This window comes from Galeopterus variegatus, unplaced genomic scaffold (assembly GCF_000696425.1).
Source record: "Galeopterus variegatus unplaced genomic scaffold, G_variegatus-3.0.2 Scaffold1016, whole genome shotgun sequence".
NCBI lineage: Eukaryota > Metazoa > Chordata > Mammalia > Dermoptera > Cynocephalidae > Galeopterus > Galeopterus variegatus.
Window position 1 is genome coordinate 348,504 of NW_007727127.1, and position 21,642 is coordinate 370,145.

The following is a 21,642-nucleotide window of genomic DNA, read 5'->3' on the forward strand; positions in this document are numbered from 1 at the left end:
TCATCAAGGTTGCATTTGATGATAAATTCCCATACTGCCTCAGGGGAGGGGAGAAGAGAGACATTTAGAGCATTACAGTTTCAGAGGTTTTTCCTTCTTATATATCCATAAAGCCTCACTTATTTATTCATTCATTAATTCATTCATTCATTTTCTTTTATTAGCAAAACTGAAAGGACTATTAAACTCCAGTTTAACTTTATATTTCATTCCCAGGATCCTCTAAATAACAGCAGCTCTCAAATCCTGGCTCCAGCTTAGCCTCTAGCTAGCAGCATCACTGTGAAAGAATCTACCTCTTAGAACTTTGGCTTCTCTATCTGTGAGATGAAGGTAGCAGATAATGCCAGCTCTGCTAATCTCTCCTGCTTCTTGCACTTGAAGTTAAGTCTCTGATGTTATCTTCCCAGTTGGGCTGCAATGTCCTGGATTTGCTTTTTTTCTTCTTCTTGGAATGCCTGGCATTTGTGGAAATAGAAGATGCCCTAATCAGCTTTAGAAGGCACAAAACTAGGTATCGAAGGTGGAATAAATTCTTCTGCTGGCTCAGAAGGATCTTAACATCTTGCAAGTTACTTTTGTACTCTCAAGGGTCCTTACAGGAGCATCTGCTTAGCTCTACACCCAGGCCATCTGTTGGGAAAATGGAACAACTTGGTCACGCTCTCCTGCCTCAGGGCCAGATAGGGGCGGTTCTGTAAACATTGTGTTTGTGGGTGGAGTGTGCCTGCAAGGCAACGCCACTTTGGCTGGTTTTTACTGCCTTGGGCGCCCACCTGTGCAGCCATGTTTTTTCCAGACTTGCAGCTTCCAAGGATTGTGTGGCCGGTTACCTAGCTTATAGACCTGCATGAAGGGATCTGGTGACCCAGCCTGGCATATGAAGGGTTTGTGACCCAGTCTGTGAACGGGCTTGCAGGGTCTGTGAGCTCCAGGCCCAGCCCTAGCTCAACCATCAGCCCAGTCAGTGCAGGATTACTGGCAGGTAAAAGAGCCCAATAACTAGCGTGGTCACCTAGCTTTACACCATCTCAGCCTCCTGGAGGATGAGGGGACCAGCTACTGACATTAAGGCCATGTGGGTGGGTGGGGAGCAGAATTGCAGGGGTGATGGCTCAAGCCAGTCCAGAAAATGAAACATTAATTGGTTGATTAGAACCTCAAAAAGTCAGAGCAGTGACTAGGGATGGCTCTAAATTTGTTTACACATTTGTTCAGTGCCTACTCTGTGCCAAGGCACTGTGTTTTTGAGGCCCAGAGGCCACAAAGTCGGGATAGCTCCTGCCCTCAGAGCTTAATAAAGCAGCTCAGCCAAAGGTTTGAACAGGAGTGGACAAACTACAGCCCAAGAGGGCCACCTGTTTTTGTAAATAAAGTTTTACTGGAACACCAGCCACGCTCATTTGTTTACATATTGTCTATGGCTGCTTTTGCACTATGACAGCAGGGTTGGGTATTTGCAACAGAGGTGATATGGCCTGCAAAGCCTAAAATGTTTATTATCTGGCCCTTTACAAAAAAAGTCTTGCCAATTCTTGCTAGAGAAGAGATGACATAATTAAGAAATTAGATTGGTGATCAGGGAACCCAAATTATTTACATAACAAAATCTCACAGAGAGAGAAGGGTGGCTGAATTAACAATAACAAAAGAAGCATGAGTTATATGGGGCTTGATTACTTTGAAGAGATAAATCACAATAAAGTAGCTTCTTGCTTACATTTAACATGTGCAATTTAACTATATGCACTGACACACACACACCAGCTTAACGCAAGGCAACTATTGATCTGGTACAGATGAAAAAAGGGTGACCAGGTCCAATTTCTATAGGAAAACCGACTGTGATGAGTCCATGTATAAAAACCAGGGACACTGTCATTTATGGGTGGTCTTAGGGATTTTCCGAGGGTAATTTTGACTCTGCTTGATTTTTCCTTTAAGGGACACTCTGGACTTTGGAACCTAATCCCAGCACAGGTTCATGACTCCACAGCACTCAGTACTCAAGTGTTGAAGGACCTGTTCCAATGAACAGATAAGAATGTTCTGTATGTTATACTCTGCTTTTTTACATTTTGATTTTTAAACAAAGAGAGGCTGCTTTGGCATTTGGGATTGATTAAAGCGGTCTGTTTTCCTTGCTATTTGAATCACCAAATTACATCATACTAATATGAAATCTGAACTCCGTTTAAAGGGAAAGCTCATTAGATAAAGATAACCATAGCCTGGCCCTGGGGAAACTACTGAAATTAATGAGTGTTTATAGTTCTTGCCCTCTCATTCTCATACATCTTAGATGCAATCTCAAGGGGCTACTGCTGAAAGCATCCTGCTGCAAGTTACACAAAATCAGCCTAGCTTCAAGCAGAAAATGCCAAAGACAAGGCTGGGGAGCAAATTCTACATAAGAGCATCAGATGCTAATTAAACGCCAGGGAATAGGGAACAAGGGACACTTCAGTCACACTGTGGATGCTGCCACTGAGATGCAGGGTACGTGACTGTTTGGAGAAAAGGCTCCAATATCCCAAGCCATTGTCTTTACATGTAAAAGCTTTGAGGCACACCCTCTTCCACACTAGCTGATGTAGGAGTTAGAGGTAGTAAATGTGTGCATACAAAAATTGAATGTGTTTTATAAAGCCCATGTAGAAAGCATGCTTAAAAATGGAATTTGGCTGTATGCCTGACAGTTGCATTGTGGGAGGAAATTAAACGAAAAGACTAGAAAACAGTGTGCAGGCTCTTCCCTATGGAAGAAGGGGCCTGGGCACTGTACAATCTCACATCTGTTGAAAGTGCCATGTGCACTTCCAAGTGCTCTGACAAAGAAGGCTGCACTGAGTCATGCCAGTACACGCCCCATGGGACGTTAACTCCCCATCCTAATTCACAAACACAGGGCCCTGTGGGCCTGAGATTTCAGTCCAGCCTGAAAAGGCTGGTGAGCAGAGCCCTAATATTGCCCATGCAAGGCAGAAAAGCACTTTCTTACATCACATGACAAAAAATGAAACAAAAATAAAAACAGAACCTTGAAACGATATGTTGGTTCATTAGGCTGCTTTTTCAATACCCATTCCCCCAAAATCCTGCCTCTAAGGTACAGGTGTAGTGTCTCTGCTAGTAGCAAAGACATTTTCAAGAGTCAAAACATGAAATACAAAAGTTGATTTACAACACACTAAAAATGCTTTCCCTCCCCAAACTAAGTCTTTTTTTTCCCTTTTCCTCCTAGCCCTTTTGCTTGGAACTAGCTGGCAGAGATCTTCCTGGCAAGTTATTCCTCCATCTGGGCCCAGGCCTCCTCTGCCTTCTGGTAGTATTGGTTGGCCAGCCGGCCCTTCATGGCTTCCATGGCTGCCTCGGCTGCCTGGGTGTACAAGTCCCCTGAAAGAGAGCAAAGTGGGGCATAAGGAGGTGAACCACCTATTGTTTTTGCCAGCCCAGTGTCCCCCACCATCTGGAAGAGCACCCTGAGGTTTCTCCCTCCAGGTGATCTGGGTGGGGCTGTAAGGGTACACGTGTGATCAAGCCTGGCCAATCAGAATACTCTCCATTCTCCACCAAATCACAGGGATTGGTCCAGACTTAGGCATGGCCAATCAGAGTGAGCCATCTTCATGACCACAGTGATTGGTTTAGGGATGGGTGGGTGATTCCATTTGAGCCAAGGAGAACCAGATTGAGGGCTTTTGCAGGAGTGACTGGGGATGTTTGAAAGTGGAAGAAATAGACTATAAACAGCCTCATGTAAGTTCAGGACAGGTTCTGCCACCAAATGAATATGTGCAAAACTTACAAAAACACCTTTAGTTTTCAGAGCTTTTTGAATTTAGAAATTTCAAATAAGGGATAATAGATTGGCAGTATCATTCTATTTGCTTAACTTTTACTACAACTTTTTAAAATCTTTTTAAACTTAGCCTCATCCTATAGCTGTGAAATCAGAAGTTTAGTAGGTTTACTATCTGTTATGGACTGAATGTTTTGTGTCTCCCCAAAATTGTTGAAGCTTAACAATGTGACTGTATTTGGCAACAGGGCCTATGAAGAATTGATAAAGGTTAAATGAGGTCATAAGGGTGGGCCCTAATCATATAAGGCTGGTGCCCTCAAAGGAAGAGGAAGGGACACCAGAGCTCTCTCTTGGCATGTACACAGAAGAAAGGACATGTGACAGCACAGCAAGAGGGTGGCTTCTACAAGGCAGAAAATAAACTGGCTGGCACCTTGATCTTGGACACTCTAGCCTCCAGAACTGTGAGAAATACATTCCTATTATTTAAGCCACCCAGTCTATAGTATCTTGTCATTGCAGCCCAAGCAGACTAATGTATTATATAACAGAAAAAAATATATAACTTGTCCATCAACTGATGAATAGATAAACAAAATGTGGTATATCCATACAATGGAATATTATTTGGCCATAAAAAGGAACACTACATGGATGAACCTTGAAAACATTATGCTAAGTGAAAGAAGCCAGACACAAAAGGGTATGATCCCACTTATGTGAAATGTCCAGAACAGGCAAATCCATACAGAGGGAGAGCAGATTAGTGGTTGCCAGGAATGGAGGTAGGGGGAGTTGGGAGTGACTGCTAACTGCTCAGGGTCTCTTTTGAGGATGAAGGAAATGTTCTTGAATTATATAGTGGTGATGGTTGCACAACACTGTGAATATACTAAAAACCACTGAACTGTACACTTTAAGATGGTGAATTTCATATACAAAAATTTCAGTGCAATTTTTAAAATTGCAAAAAACCCCCGCTATCTATATAACCATTATCATATAACCCTTAAAATAAAAACGTTCATCTGCATACCAGCTCCATAAAGTCCCTTCCTTGGGGAAGAGATACAGCCTGGCATCTTGTCATAACTCCCGGTGGAATAGGAATTAGGTCCCTCCACGCTTGGCCCTGTCCCAAGCCAGGGGCAGGTCTCCCAGGCCCTACCTGATCTCTGTGGGTCCTTTTCCAGCCCAAGGCCGCCTGTGAACAGCATCTCAGCCTCCCTGGCCAGCAGCGTGTACCGGGGCTCGTCCTGCATCCCATCATACTCGCCACCCTCATCGCAGTCCGTGGTCTGCAGGGCAGTGTTGTACCAGTGCAGGGCCTCAGGCCAGTCTCGGCACCTTGCCAGGAGATACAGAGGGAAAGAAGGAGGTTACCGTGGCAACAGGGCAAGAGGGAGGGAGGAGAGCCATGTGGCAGCGAGGGCTAGTCAGGGATCCCAGCAGGGCCACCACCCATGGTTCTCAACCCATAGTACCCAAAGCCACCACATCTAAGGGGCACCTTCATACTGTAGATTTATATATTTATTAAGACAGCAATTAGGTAGCTTTCCTTACCAAAATGGGCATTACAACAATTGGGCAGCTCTAGCTCTCCTCCGGCACAGGGCTGAGCTTTCCCCTGAAGGGCTGACTTCCCTCTTCCAGCCCTGGCCCTCGAACCCTGACTCTTTCTCCTCCTGCAGCACACGTATGGCCAAACTCACACCACATGAAGTACGCAGCCAACACAGCAGTGGGCTCTTTCTCTTTGGGTGTAACCCATGTGAGTAACTATTTATAGTGAACCACGAAACAGCAAAAGAGAGAGACACACAGACAAGGTCTACGGGTCTCATGAAACTTCAACAGCGCTGAAGACCGGCCATCCCCTTCTTGTGGCCACTGCCTCCTGAGGTCCTGTCTGACCATGGCACTGCCCTTCAGGCTCGCCGGCTGCTTTCTATCCCCACACGTGCCAGCTCCTGCCCACTCCTTGGAACATTCCATGTTCCACCTGCCATGATCTCACCTTGGAACATTCTTCCCCAACTCTTTCCACACCTGGCTTCTTGCTAGGGTTTGAATGTTTGTCCCCTGCAAAACTCATGCTGAAATTTGATTGCCATTGTGACAGTATGAGGACGTGGGACCTTTGAGAAGTGATTGAGCCGAGAGGGCTCTACCCTCGTGAATGGACTAATGCCATTATCATGAGACTAAGTCAGCTAGAAAGGAGCAAATTCGGCCTCCTTCCGCCACGGGATGACTCAGAAGCCCCTCGTCAGCTGCCGACACCTTGATATTGGACTTTCCAGCCTCAGAACTATAAACCAATAAATTTCTGTTCATTATCAATTACCCAGTATTGTTATAGCAGCACAAAATGGACTAAGACACTCCTCATCCCTCCAGTCTCAGCTCTTACATTGCCTCTTTAGAGACACTGTCCCAAACACCCTGCATCTCACAACAATTATCGCAATCTTCAATCCCATGTCCACTTGTTCATTATGTTCTCCCCCGACTAGAACATAAGCCCCAAGAAGGCAGGGGCCTTGTCTGCTTTGTTTACTGCCATATTCCAGGGACTGGCAAACAGTGCCGGCTCAATAAATGTCTGTTAAATAAATAGATGAAAACAGGGACAGGCTGGGATGGTGTTCAGGAGATAACCTTGACTCCATTTTATCTTATGAAAAAAAAATCATCTGAAAATTAGTGGCGACATACCCAACAAACTTGGGTTATAGCACTGACTGGAAGCCATTAGACCAGATGACTTCCCCTTTCAGCTCTGGCCTTCCCTGGTCCTAAAGGGCAAAGCAGAATTATCCCCAAAAAACATTACATGAGAAAGAGGGGAGAGTGCCTATCTCTCCCTGCCCACCCTCACCTGATGCTACCCCAGTGGTTAGGGAGCCCACCCCTACCTTGGAATTTTTCATGACTTTTCCTTCCCCTATTAGATAGTAACTTTTGAGAAGGGCCAAAACCCCTTAATTACAAATTTGGACCTACATATGACCCTGCGTTACCCATAACTGGTCCTTAATTAACAATCCCTGAATGGAAGAGGCTGGAGCTACTTGGAATGAGGAAGAAAAATAAGAAAATGACTATAGGAGAAGCTAAAAAGAAAATTTTGGTGGATTTAACTACACAAATATTAAAACCTGGTGTGTCCCCAAACCCAATAAATGGTCATTATGTGACATGTGTGCCACCCCTTCCCCATTTATGGTAGCCATCTCTGAAAAAAAACCTTCTTTTAAAGAGAATCATATGCCAAAGGGTTAATAGCTTTAATATGTAAAGAGTTCTAACAAATCAACAGAAAAACCCCATCACCTCAAATAAAAATAATATGTAGACAAAAGACAGGAAGAGAAAGCACATATAGCAAAGCCTTTTTAAGGACCTTGGATTCAGATACTTGGTGCCCAGCTCCAACCCTCCATGCTGTGCTGCCCTGCTGCACTCAGGGGGCACCACCCAGGCTAATGTTTGATTTGATACACACGTGTTGGGGTTTTTTATTCCCCTGCTCTCCATGCCAGTAGACAGTACACTGGACGAGGGGTCAGGAGATCTAAGTTTTGGCTCTGCCACTTATGGGGTATTTGACCATGGGCAAGTCCCTTCACTTCTTGGAACTATAATTTAGCCATCCATAAAACAGGGTCAAAATACCTGCCTGGTCTGCATTAAAGAAATATGTTGGTTCATTCATTCAAACTACTGAGCCAAGCCCTGTGCTAAACATGGGAACTTCAGAGATGTAGGAGACCTGATGCCTGTCCTCAATGAAATAAAACCGCACTATGAAAGTGCTCTCAAAATATAAGGGAGCACAACTGTTACACAGTAGGTGTCTGATAAATGTTGGGACTGTATATGATATGGAATACGGGCGGGATGTCACATGCCTGGGAGTTTGTGACTCTGAGATCTGATATGATAGAGCCAGGGTCCTGACTTCTCTTCTAAATCCAGTGAGGCAGATGAGACCTTGATACCAAAGAGGACAGACCACCACACTGCTGCAGCCCTGGAAGCTCAGATGATGAATGTGCCCTTCCTGCTCCCTTCCCGAAAGCCACGGGAGGCTCCTGAGGACAGTGGAGGGTAGCCACGTTCCAATGGGAGCCACAGAGGGTGAGCAAAGGTTCCACTGTAAGTTCAATTGCTCCAACCAACCTCTCGCCCCTGGGCTTCGGGGACCTCCCACTGGCCAAGCCCAAGAGCAGAGATGGAGCCGAGCTGCCCTCCCCTCCTGCCACCACAGAAGCAGTCCTGACGTCTCAGCCAGAGGGTAAATGAAGGGTAAATGAACAGCGACGACACCTGCAGAGCCACCTTCAGGAGTCTCAAAGCCACTCGAGAAAATACCCTGGAGGTTGCCCCCACCCTCCCCTCCCTCTCAAAGTGAAAAATAATACAAATAAAAACAAAAGTAGGAAAAAAAAAACATTAAAATCGCCCATAATCCCAACATCCAGGGACAACCACTCTGAGCCTGATCCTGCGGAGCCTTTCAGATGTTTTCCTTGGGCAAACCTTCACACGTACTGGTTAACATTTATCGTACCTGTTACGTGTCAGGCACTATTTCAGGCATCATCCCACTTACCCCTCACACAACCACCTGAGGATGCAGATGCTATAATGATTCCATTTACAAAATGAAGAAACTGAGGCCAGGGAAGTAAAATCACTTGCCCGCAGTCACTGGACTGGTATCGGGGGAGCCAAGACTTGAACCAAGGGCTGTCCTGACACTGAAGGGAAAGCACCACCCGCAGCCCAGGTTCCCGCGGGTCCACCTGAGAAGCAGCCACCGTACCTGTCTGGGCTGAGGTTCTGGCCGGTGTCAAAAGCTCGTGCCACTAGGATCATGGACTGTCTGTCGCCTGCTTCAGCTGCCTTCAGTAAGTAATCGAATCCTTTTACTTTATTTTCTTCCATCTCCTGTCAATACAAACCAGAGGGGGAAAGAAAAGCCGTTGAGGCAGGCACAAGAGAGGGCTGCCAAGATCCCAGTAATCAACCTTCTCCCTGTTTTTCCCGTTATTTTGAGAGCTCTGGGCTGGGGCTGCTGTAGAATTCACATCAGTGGTTTTTAGTATTTTCACAGAATTATGCAACCAGGACCACAGTCAATTTCAGAACACTTTCACTGACCCCAAAAGAAACCCCATATCCTTTAACTGTCAATCTCCTCATCCTGCCCAGCCCTCTATGGATTTGCCTATTCTGGACATTTTATATAAGTGGAATCACACAATATGTGGTCCTTTGTGACTGGCTTCTTTCACTTAGCATGATGTCTTCGAGACTCATCCATGTTGTAGCATGTATCAGTACCTCGTTCCTTTTTATGATTAAATAATATTCCACTATAGGAATATATCATATTTTGTTTAGCAATTCCCCCATTCATGGGCATTTGGCTTGTTTCCACTTTTTGGCTATTATGAATAATGCTGCTCTGAACATTCCAGTGCAAGTTTTTTTTTTTTTTGTCTTTTTTCGTGTCTGGCAACGGATCACAACCCTCAGTGTCGCGCCTGCACCGGACCGGGACTGGCAACGGGATCGCAACCCTCGGTGTTGCATCCACACCTCGCTCAGCCAGCGAGCGGGAACCAGTCCGCATGTGGGATCCGAACCCTCGGCGGGAGCGCCACCGCACTCCCAAGTGGCGCACTATAGCAGTGCGCCACCGGGCCGGCCCTCCAGTGCAAGTTTTTGTGTGGATGTATGTTTTTAATCTCTTGGGTATATACCTGTGAGTGGAATTGATGGATCCAATGCAACTCTGTTTAGCCTTTTGAGTTGCTGCCCAGCTGTCTCCCACAGGAGCTGCCCCACTGTACACCCCCAACAGCAGTGGAGGAGGGCTCCTGCTTCCACTGTTCCCCCACGATCCACCCCACAGCAGCCAGAGAGATGCTTTCAAAACCCACGCCTGGTCACATTTCTCTCTCAAAGCTGCTCCATGGCTTCCTATCTCATTCAGAGGCAAATGCAAAGCTCTCATATCAGCCTACAATGCCCTTCCCAACCTGCAAGCTTCAAGAAGTGTGGCAAAGACTGCCAGTTGTCCCCACATCCATTCTCCCTTGCCATGTTTTTGCTGGACACGTGGCTGACCAGCTAAAGACTACATTTCCCAGCCTCCCTTGTGCCGGAAGCTGTGTCCTGATACATGAGGACGATCCAGTCACTCTGGATCACATTCCCTGCCATATTTTCTCCCTAGCACTTTAGAAGAATGCCTGGCACAGAAAGTGCTCAATAAAGGTTCATTATTTTTAACTTTATTGGAAATATTTTTATTTGTTAATTGGTACACATATTACATCCTTTCCTATCTGAAAAGTTTGCTCCATGAGAGTAGGGATCTTGTGCATCTTATTCACGGTTGTGAATAAGAATCTAGGACAGGGCCCAGGGTGCAGGAGGTGCTCAAAAGGCATGTGCTCGATTGATGAATGTCTTAGCAGGACAATAGAGAGAGGACTGCGGAAAGCAGGAGGGGGCTTCCTAGCACACAGCGGCCTCTCAGGGCACATGGTCACCATTTTCCTTGCTAAGCCACAAGCCTGGCTTGAACACAGCTCACTTCCTGCCTGCCTGCCCTGCCTAACCACACCGCTCTAGGCAATCACACCCCTGCTAGGGGAAGCTGCCAGTCTGTCCCCTAGAGAAAGGCCCTTGGGATACCTACAAGTAAGGAAACTAAATTTTACAAAGTTACTAGGGTGCAGTTGGTGTAAACAGCCTGTGATGACAGGAGTGACTTGTACAGCCTCACAAACACAGACTTTATTTCAGGAATCTGGCAGGCCAGTTGTAAAACAGTCATTATTGAACATTAAATCAGAAATAAATTTACACTGAGACGCATTATATTGAAAATAGCAGTAGAGCTGGCCGGTTAGCTCACTTGGGAGAGCGTGGTGCTGATAACACCAAGGTCAAGGGTTCAGATCCCTGTACCAGCCAGCCGCCAAAAATAATAATAATAAATAACTAGAGGTAATAAATACTCAAAACTCTTCCTTAATTATTTTTACTACATTTTACTATTATTTACGCTCTTGAGGTTATTTATATCTATTGCAGGGTTTCTCAACCTCAACACTATGGATTTTTTGGGCCAGATAAGTTTTTTGTTGTGGGGGGCTGTCCTGTGATTTGTATGATGTTTAGTAGCATCTCTGCCCTCTACCCATCAGACGTCAGTAGTACCTCACTAACTGTGACAATCCAAATTGTCTGCCAACATTGCTAATGTCCCCTGGGGAAGGAGGAAGCAAAAGCCCTGGTTGAGAACCACTGGCCCACTGCACCCTCATGGTAGAAATGCCACATGATGGTGAACTCCTGCACATCCTTTCCAGCTCCGTGTTCAGTGATGTCATACGAGTCACTTGAAACTGGCCATGGTAGGAGCACTTACCCCACAGAAAGACAATGCTACAAACCCAGGTTTGATTTATTGCTTTTTTGATGGTCTCAACTTAAGAAATGGATGGAAGAAAGAACGTTTCAGTTCTAAAACAGGTCTTCGTTATTTCACTTTCATCTTACTTATTAGAATAAATGAAAATATCAACCAATATTTATGTCAGAACTGCACTCCTCCATTGGTTGCAAACACTGGTTGGCTATGGATACAAGAGTTCACAAAAATCTGCACATATGTATAAAACATCAAATTGTACCCTGCAAACATGTACATTTACAATGTGGCAATTAAGTAAATTTTTAAAAATCAACAAAATATTCTGTGAGAATCAAGTGACTGTATGGAATTTATAATAAAGAGTCCTTTTTTTTTTCCTTTTTTGTCTTTTTTCGTGACTGGCAACAGATCGGGATTGCAACCCTCGGTGTTGCTCCCGCACCTCACTCAGCCAGTGAGCGGCCGGTCTGTATGTGGGATCCGAACCCTCGGCGGGAGCGCTGCTGCACTCCCAAGCGGCGCACTGTAGCAGCCGGCTGGCCCCTAATAAAGAGTCCTTTTATCATTACTTGTAAACTGTATGCTACATATTCTTTAGATCAGCAAAATATATAATATCCTTACACACATATAGGTGTATACATTCCCTCCCCACCCCCAAGAGCCTACTGTTAAGTCTACCAGCACCCCACTGGCTGAATGAGATACATTCAGTCCTGCCCTCAAGGAGCTTAGAGATGGGAGAGAGAGAGAGAGAGAGACAAGTGAAAAATCCCCTCTTCCAACCAAGCCTGCTCCTCACCACCTAAAACAGGAAATAACAGCTGTGGTTTATCTCCTGCCCACATGCCTGATCAGATCCCATTCACTCTACCCTTTCTGCCCTGTGCCCATGGACCAGGGAACGCAGGACTAGATGCCTACACAACTTCCCAACACACCAATGTCTGACTGCTTCAGATCCAGCCCCAGCCCACTCTTCAGACGCAACTCGTGCCCCGTCTCAGGCCACATGCTCCAGATTTATGGATCCACATCCTGGCCTCTGACCTGCCATCCTGTCTCTGGCCTCTGGGCCAATGCACACACTGTTCCCTTTGTCTGAACCACTCACCTCCCACGCTCTGCCTGGCTCGCTCCTATTCGGCCTTTAGGTCTAACTCAGATCTCCCTTTATCCCTTCATTCCACGAATGAACACTGAGCTGCTCCTGGGTGCTAGGCTTTCCTCCAGCTACCAGGGGTACAGCCAGAACTGACCATCAGGAAGTCTGCAGGGCTGGTCCCTCAGGCCCCCAGGCACGACCCTTCCCCATCTGTTTCCACCAGTGTCTTCTGCTTCTCCCATCACACCATGTCATTATTGCCTGGAAATGTCACTGTCACTTGCCACTCACTGCCCAAAGACAGAGAACAATTCTACCAGTTTCAACTAACTTTGAAGTGCTTGCCCCCAAACCAATTACCAGGACATTTTGATGGCATGCATGACACTCCAGGATGGGAGGCAGGTGAATGACGGGTTGGCCAGGCTCCCCCCAACCCTCACCTTGAGAGAGACGTCGGCCAGGATGTGGTGTGGGAGCTGCAAGTACATGAGCCCCAGGCCCACAATGGCCTCCAGCTCGCCCAGGTCGGCCGCATGCTCCAGGTGGAAGACTGCCGACTCGCGGTCCCACTCCTCATCCTTCTCGCAGAAGCGTCCGCCCTCATGGTAGCGCACCATGGCCAGATGGACCTGCCACACAGACTACAGTTTTGGTCCGGCTGTCTGGAAGGCCGAAGCCTCACCCAGGGCCTCCCAGCCAGCCTGCAGGAGGAAGCGATTAGCGGAGGAGAGGTGTGAGCTGGGGGCTCTGGGTTAGTGTGAAGAGGACTCCGAAATGGGCATCACCGATACCTTCCCCAAAATGGACTTCCCAATTTTCTTTTCAAGGTCCAGAGCATTAAGCCTTTGCACTTCCTGGGCCACGGCCGAAGGCCTCGGCAGGTGGAGGCGGGAGGAGTTGAGGAGATTCCACTTCTCCACACAGACCTGAAGGGAGAGAACGAGCAGGGTGCAGTGCTGGGGACACGCGCTGTGACAGCTGGCAGCAGCCCCCGACATAGGAACCTGACTGGCAAGACAGGGAGCAGACCCTTAAGGGATCACATTTTTCTCAGACAAACACAGCTCTTATTATTATTATTATTATTTTTTTGCAGTTAGCTGGTAACAAGGATTGAAGCCTGGGCCTTGGTGTTATCACCCCCATGCTCTAACCAAGTGAGCAACTGGCCAGGCCACCTCCATCATTCCAACTGCACCAGCTCGTGGGTGCTGAGAGCGCAGCATCAGGACACAAGGGCAGGCAGAGCAGACTGCAGTGGCTTGCTTGAAGAAGCATCCTCCCCCACCATTTATCAATGGGTTTGGTTGGGGGGGGGGGTTCAGCCCTACGCCACCTCCTTTGCCAGCTCCCCACACAAGGTACCAGAAGAGTCTGACTTCAGACCTTCCAGCAAATCCATGTGGCTTTCCTTTGTGAGTCACAACACCGTGGGCTACATCAGCAGGGTGCTTCAAGGAACAAGTTTAGAGAACACATCATCTCTGCCCTGTGAGGCAGTTGTGTGCATGGAAAACATCCTCCAAGGCACAGGGCAGCCCCCACAACAGAGAATGATCCAGCCCAGAATGCCAGTAGTGCCATGGTTGAGCAACCCTGCTCCACCTGAGCTGAGCCACGGACCTGACCAAGACACACTCTGTGGTAAATAACCAGTGCTCTGGGGCAGCAAGAGGCAGGTATGGGGTGGGCAGGGAAAGCCCCTGGAGGAAGTCACTGAGGTCCAGGCTTGGAGAGTAGGTAGGATTCGAGGTGGAATGACCAGAAGGGGAGGAAGGACCTTGCAGGTGGGACAGAGACTCACAGTGGAAAATCTTGAAGGTGCGAGGTTCAAAGTATGTTTGGAAGGCCGCTAGAGAGGGGCGTGTGGGGAGTGGGGCTGGCCTGATGATAACCATCATCTGAGATGCTTGCAGGCATACCAGCCGTGACCTGGGGAAAGTTACATAAGACCCCAATTTTCTCATCTCTATAATGAGGATGCATACCAGCCTATCTCGGCTGGCCGGTTGCTCAGCTGGTTAGAGTGCGGCATTGATGACACCAGGGTCATGGGCTCAGATCCCTATGCCGGCCAGCCACCGAGAGAGAGAGAGAGAGAGAAAGAGAGAGAGAGAAGCCTATTTCATGGGGTGGTGGCAAGAAGTAAATTGATTGATGCTGTGAGGCACCTCCACGGCAAGCACTTTAACATGTGAGCTGGAGCTACCATTGTGATTTCCCTCTGGGATGGGGGTGTCCTACTCTACTCTAATCCTCTCCTGCATCCCACCAGGGCAGAGGCTCCAAAAGTATCTGCCAAGGGGCTTTGCTCCTTTGCAAAATCTTCCTTTAGGAGATGTGTGAGGCAGATGGGCAGGTGGCGGTGACACGAGGGAGGAGAAACAGCTTCAGAGCCGGGAAAGGCCAGCAAGCTGCAGACAGGGCCCCTTGGGCGCATTACCCGTCCGGAGCTGCCCAGGCTGTCTTCATCAGACTCATACCTCCGGTTACTGTTTGAGTGGACCTGAATGGAGGCAGAGATTAGAGTGATCCAGAGAGCAGGTCTCTCTCCCAAGAACCTCCTCCTGAGAACCAGCCTGGCCCTCCCAAGTTCCCTCCTCCCAAGAACCAGCCTCGCCCTCCCAGGGAAGCTGGAACCCTTGTCTGCCCAGCAGAGAGGATGCCGGGTCACAGGTAGGAATGAGGTGCTGCTGCAGCCGGAGCCTTCCTGTCCCTTTCCCCGTGTAAACAGGTGGAACTGACTCAAAGGCACAGGATCCCGGCAGACCCTTCTGGGAAGGGCCGTGAAGCCACAGGAGAAACTGGGCCAAGTCTTTCCTCTAGTCAAAGCTTATCTTGCCTGATTTTATTCACAATCATAAGGATGAGAACCAGAGGTCTCCCAGCAAGACTGGCCTTGATACACAGGCTTAACGTTGGCACATGGTAAAACCTCTAAATGGCCGAAGACACCGATCTCTGGGGCCCTTGCCAGGGACTGCTGGGGTCCTGTGCCTCTGAGCTGGGCCTTCCCACCTACACCAGCTCCGGCCAGCCTGCTGGCCAGCATCCTCTCCGCTCTGCAAGCAGAGGCCCCAGCTTCACCGGAAGACCTGCCCGCCACTTTCAGCCTTGCATCTCGGCCTCCCGCTTGTCTCTCACTGGACCACCGCACCCTGCTTCATTTTCTTCCCTGCATTCACCTTTATCTGAAACAATCTCACTTATTCATGCACTCGGCATGCTCTCGGGACCCGCTCACACTCCCCCGCTAGCTTTTCATCCTCCTGGAGGATAAATGAGGCAACAGGGGACTCCGGTCTCATTTCCTGGGGGTTCCTTACGTGCTCTCGGGGCTCAGGGTCATCCAGCTCACCCCGCTTCTCACTGGGGTAGCCGCTGTCCCCACTGTTCTCCGAGTCCTGTGGAGAGAAGCTAGCCTCAGGGTCCAAGTGGTCCTCGGATTACTGGTGATGGTGGTGCCACTTGGATATCCCTATCATTGTCTCATCATCTCACTTAACATCCTCTCCCTCCTGCCCCTTGTCGGTTCGGTAACAAAGAGCAGTTTAAAGTAGTGGTAAAGAGCGTGGGCTCTGAGCCAGACTGCCTGGGCTTGGGTCCTGGCTTTGTCACTCGCAGCTGTGACCTTGGTTAACCTCTTGAGCCTCAGTTTCCCCAGCTGTGGGGATTCATGAAAGCACCTCCATCAAAGGGCTATGAGGACGAAATAAGGTGTGATGCTCTGAGAATGTGGATCGCAGTAAGAGCTACTACTAAGAGTGGCTCACCCATTTCACAGGCGGAAAAACAAAGGCTGATTTAAGGGCTATGACCCATGGGCAAAAATATAGTACTGGGAACAACATTTACTACAACTAAGCCCTGGACCAGAACTGTACAGGTCAGATGGACATAGTTTTATTCTCCTAGATCTGAGTTCTGTTCTGAAAGGGAATCTGGTATAATTTAGAATCTCTCCCAACGTTGAGTTCTGGCCCTCTCTGCACATCACTTGCAGTAATCAAACACTTCTCTTTTCTTTCCTTCTTTATTCTATTATGAAGTATTTCATACAAACAAATAAGAACAGAGAATACTAAAATGAACTCCAGTGCACTTGCTACCCAACTTTGTCAACTCCTATCATTCCGCCTTAGTTACTGTAGATCTTTTATTTTTAAAGAGAATTTAAATATTATCATTAAAATGTAGATCTCCTGTGTGTGTGTGCCTCCCCATCCCATTCACTTTCCCCTCCAGATAAAACCACTTTCATGAGTTCATACTTCTCACTTATTGTTTTTCTTTAGATAGACCATTTTACATTACTTAAATATATGTTTAGAAGAAGCTTGGTATCACTACCTTAGAAGTAAAACCTGCATCGCTCTCACACACAGGTGGGAGACATTTAATCATATATGATGAAACCTCTGCCACCCCAAGGAGCTGTGTTATCTTTAAAAGGCCCCTGCCCTTGTCCCTACACAGCCCTGAAGGCTTTCCTACCACCCTCCCCACAAGGCCTGTGCTCTATGTGAGCTGAAAGGATGTTTTTATTTTTAGTATCTCAGCTTTTGAAACTGAGATATGATTTACATACAACAAAATTGTTCAGTCTGCTGAGTGAAAGGCACACTTTCTGCAGGCCAGGGGCCCCAGGCACCACAGTCCTTGGACCTCACCAACTATGCAGCCTTGGGAATCACTCCCAAGCGGTGTGACAGACAGCCTCATTCAAGTGCCAGCTCTGCGACCCCGGTGAGGCAGTCATCTTCTCCAAACCTCAGTTTCCTCATCTGAGAAACAGCATGAATACCTACCCCAAGGTGGGGAATAAAGCAGCAAAGGACAGCAGTACAGAGGGGGGAACCCCAGCTCCATCACTGGGTGGCCGTGAGCAAGTGTCTTAACTTTTCTGTTTCTCAGTTTCCTCATTTATCAATCAGAGATCATGAGAGAACTGCCCAAGCAGCTGCTATCACTGGGCGTAAGCAGCAGGAGACAGGGTCAGGGTGGGAGGGAGACATTCCTTTTCCTTTTGAACCATGAGAAAGTATTACCTCTTCCAAAACCCTAAGATGTATTCTAATCCTAGAATAAAACCTATTCCAAAAGGAATTTTAAAAATCGACCCCATAAGTTGTCATGAGGATTAAATGAGTATCTACAAAGCCCTTAGAAGCGCTGCCTGGGATAACGCAGCCATTGTGTCAGCTATGATTACTTTTTTCTTCCACTGAAGAACTCTGAAGAGCCACCAAGAGTGAACTAGAAACTTTGGGGCAATCTGAGAATGCAGCTTGAAGTGAGCTTGTGGTCTGTGCCAGTGTGACATTTCTGCTAAGTCTGCTTAAAAAATTCATATGATAGGGCAGGCCCAGTGGCGCACTGGAGAGTGTGCTGCTTGGGAGCGCGGCGGCGCTCCCGCCGAGGGTTCGGATCCCATGTGGAGACCGGTTCCCACTCACTGGCTGAGCGCGGTGCAGGCGCAACACTGAGGGTTGTGATCCCATTGCCGGTCAGTAAAAAAGACAAAAAGGAAAAAAAAAAAAATTCATATGATCCCTGTACCAGCCGGCTACCAAAAATAAATAAGTCATATGAATTTTTAATTTGATGCCATAATATATATGTGAATGCAAATGCCTTCAGTTTACCACTACTGAGTCACCCTGAAAGCTGCAGGAAACGTTTTGTCTATCCATCCTGAGAGTGTCACAACTCAGGGATACACATCTGAGACCCAGGATAGGGGCCCCACAGAAAACTATCCATACATATTCCAAACTCAAACCATCCACATATATGCCAAACCAAAACCAGGGCTGAGCATGGCATTTACTAGAAGGTCGAATTGTTGCTGGTTTGGAGTCCCTCTTCCCTAACCATCTTTGGGAACTGCAATGGATCCAGCTCTTCCAAAGGAAAGCTCTGCCTTGGGCAGGAGGCTGACATTCATCTGCATCCTCCCCACCTCCTGGCAGTGCCTGGAGCAGACCTGAGCTGGGCTGCCCACCTCTGAGTCTGAAGATTCACCCTCAGTTTGCAGTGGGAGTGAATCCACTCCTCCCACCCTTGCTGGGGACTGGAGCCTGCAGCCTCCCTCCCTCTCTCTCCACTCACCCGGTGGTTGTCCAGTTGGTCATGGTCTCTGGATGCCATGTTATCGAGATCACCGAACACCGGCCAATCTGGGCAGGAAGAAATGGAGATAATGCACTGGTTCCACCGGTGGAACATTCACAAGACCAACCTATGGCCTAGAGCAGACCTCCCCTGCCACCAAGGCTTTTTTTAATTTTTAAAGAAAGGCACAAAAGCAGGAGAATGTTGTCCGCCCCAGGAGGGCTACAGTTCCTCCTCAAGAACTCACTCTGAGTCTGCCACTTGCCCGCCATGTGGTTCTGAGCCAGCGCTTCACCTCCTGCCTCCTCAGGGTTGTCATGATGCAATTACGCTTGTAATGTGTTAATCAGAACAAAGTGCAGTCGTGAAGGAAGAGAAGACATTTGTACATTTGGGGCCTGATGAGTGTGCCTCGGATGGCTTCAAATCCAACTATCTCATGCTGGTTCCCTGTCTCTGTCTCCTGACCTGAGCTCTCTCAGAGCCAACTCTGTCTGGCCATCTGTTTTTATACAGTTCATAAGAATGGTTTTTACATTTTTAAATGGTCAGACACGCCCATTCATTTAAGTATTTTCTTTTTCTTTTTTTTTTTGTCTTTTTCCGTGTCCGGCAACGGATAGCAACCCTCAGTGTTGCCCCCGTACCGGACCGGGGACCGGCAACGGGATTGCAACCCTCGATGTTGCCCCCGCGCCTCGCTGTATGTGGGATCCGAACCCTCGGGCGGGAGCGCCGCTGCGCTTCCCAAGCGGCGCACTTATCCAGTGCGCCACCGGGCCGGCCCCTCATTTAAGTATTTTCTATGGCTGCTTTCCTGCTACAAATGCAGAGACCATCTGGCCTGCAAAGCTTAAAATATTTACTCTCTTGCCCTTAAGAGAAGTTTGTCGACCCCTTCTCCAGACTATCCCAAAGGCCTTCCTGTGGAGACACCTAAAAGGCTTCTTTCATGTTTTGACATTAAAATCTTTCTCTCCTGCCCTGAGCTGCTTCCCCACAGCCTTTCCCAGCTGAATAAATGGCTATACCATCCTTCTAGTTCTTCAGGCCAAAACTGTAGGATCAGCCTTGCCTCCCCTCTTTCCTGCAGACCCCACATGCGCATCAGCAAACTCTACTACTGCAACTTCAGAAATAAAGATTCTATTCTTCTCTTCTGACTTATTAACATGATGTTACGAGAGTTCCTAATGTGGAAAAACCCTAAGATTCCTGTGAAGACCCTACTGCATTATGACAGACTACTCTTCTAAGATACTACTAGTTTTTACTTGTTAATACTTTATTTAGAATTTTTGTGTTGTATATATATGAAGGTTTTTCAAAAAGTTCATGGAAAAATAGAATTAAAAGATAATAAAGCACCCTCATTTAAGTGAGGTTGGGATATAGTTTTCCTTTTTGGTGTTTTGTCAAATTTTGACATAAGGGTTTTGCTAGCTAGGTTCACAAAACACACTGAAAAATGTTACCTTGTTTTCTACAACAGGGGTTGCTTTTATAACATTTGGATGACCTGTGTCTTGAAAGTTCATTCAAAGACCTCACCCATAAAACCATCTGGGCCGTGAATCTTTTTGGCTAGCACGTCTGATTTTCTAACATAAACGAAAGACAGTTTAGCTCTGGTCTACCTGTTGCCCGTCCCCTCCAATCACAAAGACCAGGGACCAAAACATCACTCACGGAGGTGGTCCAGTTTCTGGCTGTGTGGTGTGGCCGAAGATGGGGAGGAAGGGAGAGAGTCGAAGGTAACGTCGCTCATGTTCTCATCTCCTGAGTTCTCTGAAAGGCGAAGGAGCAGGGGGGGCCGGCTCCCAGAGAAGGTCCTTACTCGGGGGCTCCCACACTTTTCCTCTGTCCCCCTCAAGATGGTCTTGGCTGATTGCTGGGACATTAACAGGTATACTCATGTCATTCAGGCACCCTCTGGGAAATGAAGGGTCTTCCTATAGTTCCCTCTAACCCTGAAGCCCTTTCAGCCATGGCTCCTATGCATGCCTGTTTAGAGGCTGATAGAAAATCTAAAAAAACATCAGTGAGGGATTAACCAACTGTAAGTTCTCAAAGAATGGGCAACTGGAACGGGGCTCAAAGGCCTGCCAGGGAGCGTCCACTCCCTAAAGCACAGACGACACTTTACAGCCCTGAGCTGGAGAATGTAGCCCACTATATGTCCAGAATCCCAAGCTGATCTTTGCCAGCATTCTCTTGTATCTGGTCTATGAAGCAGGGCTTGTGGGGGGATGGGAGGATGGGGTGGGGTGGGCTCCTCCAGGACACAGAGAGCTGCCCAGAGCCATGTCTAAGTCTAGTCCAGTCATTTGTCAATGCACTACACAAACACACACCACACACCTTCTCTCACTTTCTCTCCATGTCTATTCCCCTCACTCTGGTCAAAAGTGGGCCCAACTCAGGCAGACAACAGCTACTCTATTATGGGGACTCTCAGGAGGGCTTTGTACACTGAGTTGGGGGCACTGGGGCACAGAGGGGACGGACTCTTCCAGGCCTGACAGTCTTCAACAGCACATTGCCAGGCCTGGCTGTCATCACGCAGGGAAGCAGGGCTTGCTGTCATAGTGGAAGGGCCCGCCAGTCTGAGCAGGTTCACACAGGGCACCCACCAGCAGCTTGGTGTTCTGAGTCACTGCTTCCATCTCCCGTGGTGAGAGGTCGAAGGGGGCAAGGCCCATGCTCTTACAAATCCGGTTGCAGGCATGAGAGTAAAAGAAGAGAGCCATCCCCCGGACACCTGCGGACAGAGCAGGGGTGTCTGGTGTCTGGAGGGTTGCTTTGCTTTGTGACAGGGGCGGGGCAGCACCGCTGAGCTGGAGGGTCTCACACATCCCAGGCTCCCATCTCCAGGCCAATACACGGTCTCAGCCTATTTCCTTGGGTGTACAAAGAGCTCGGAGATTTTAGGGGGGAGTGTGGTCTCCGTGGAAACAGGCTGGCTTTTCCCACCTACCTAGGTTGCCGTCTCCAAAGTCAGTGCCCGTCTCGGTGTGGATCTGCGGGTCAGTGTACAGGTCCCCCACACCCTGGATGTCCACCACTATTAGCTGATGGCCAGAGCGCTCGAATGTGAAGTGGCTGAAGGCCTGTGGGTGATAGGAAGAAAAAGGTGGTTGCAATAAGCCAGGC

At 48.0% G+C, this 21,642-nt stretch overlaps 1 protein-coding gene across 2 annotated transcripts in view; it reads right to left on the minus strand.

The window, feature by feature from the left end:
- Positions 1–1,469: 1,469 nt before the first annotated feature.
- The window catches only part of EEF2K (eukaryotic elongation factor-2 kinase), a 41,160-nt gene continuing 20,987 nt past the window's right edge, over positions 1,470–21,642 (minus strand). Inside the window, exons 7-17 of one of the 2 annotated variants that reach the window (XM_008574229.1) lie at positions 21,467–21,599; positions 21,123–21,250; positions 20,179–20,380; positions 18,487–18,554; positions 15,702–15,779; positions 14,819–14,881; positions 13,167–13,301; positions 12,816–13,004; positions 8,640–8,764; positions 4,974–5,152; positions 1,470–3,396 (exon numbers count right to left, since the gene is read on the minus strand). In XM_008574229.1, coding sequence (XP_008572451.1) covers positions 3,287–3,396; positions 4,974–5,152; positions 8,640–8,764; positions 12,816–13,004; positions 13,167–13,301; positions 14,819–14,881; positions 15,702–15,779; positions 18,487–18,554; positions 20,179–20,380; positions 21,123–21,250; positions 21,467–21,599 — 1,410 coding nt within the window. In that variant the 3' untranslated portion in view covers positions 1,470–3,286. The remainder of the gene's footprint in view (positions 3,397–4,973; positions 5,153–8,639; positions 8,765–12,815; positions 13,005–13,166; positions 13,302–14,818; positions 14,882–15,701; positions 15,780–18,486; positions 18,555–20,178; positions 20,381–21,122; positions 21,251–21,466; positions 21,600–21,642) is intronic. The other variant, XM_008574230.1, reaches the window with a different exon arrangement.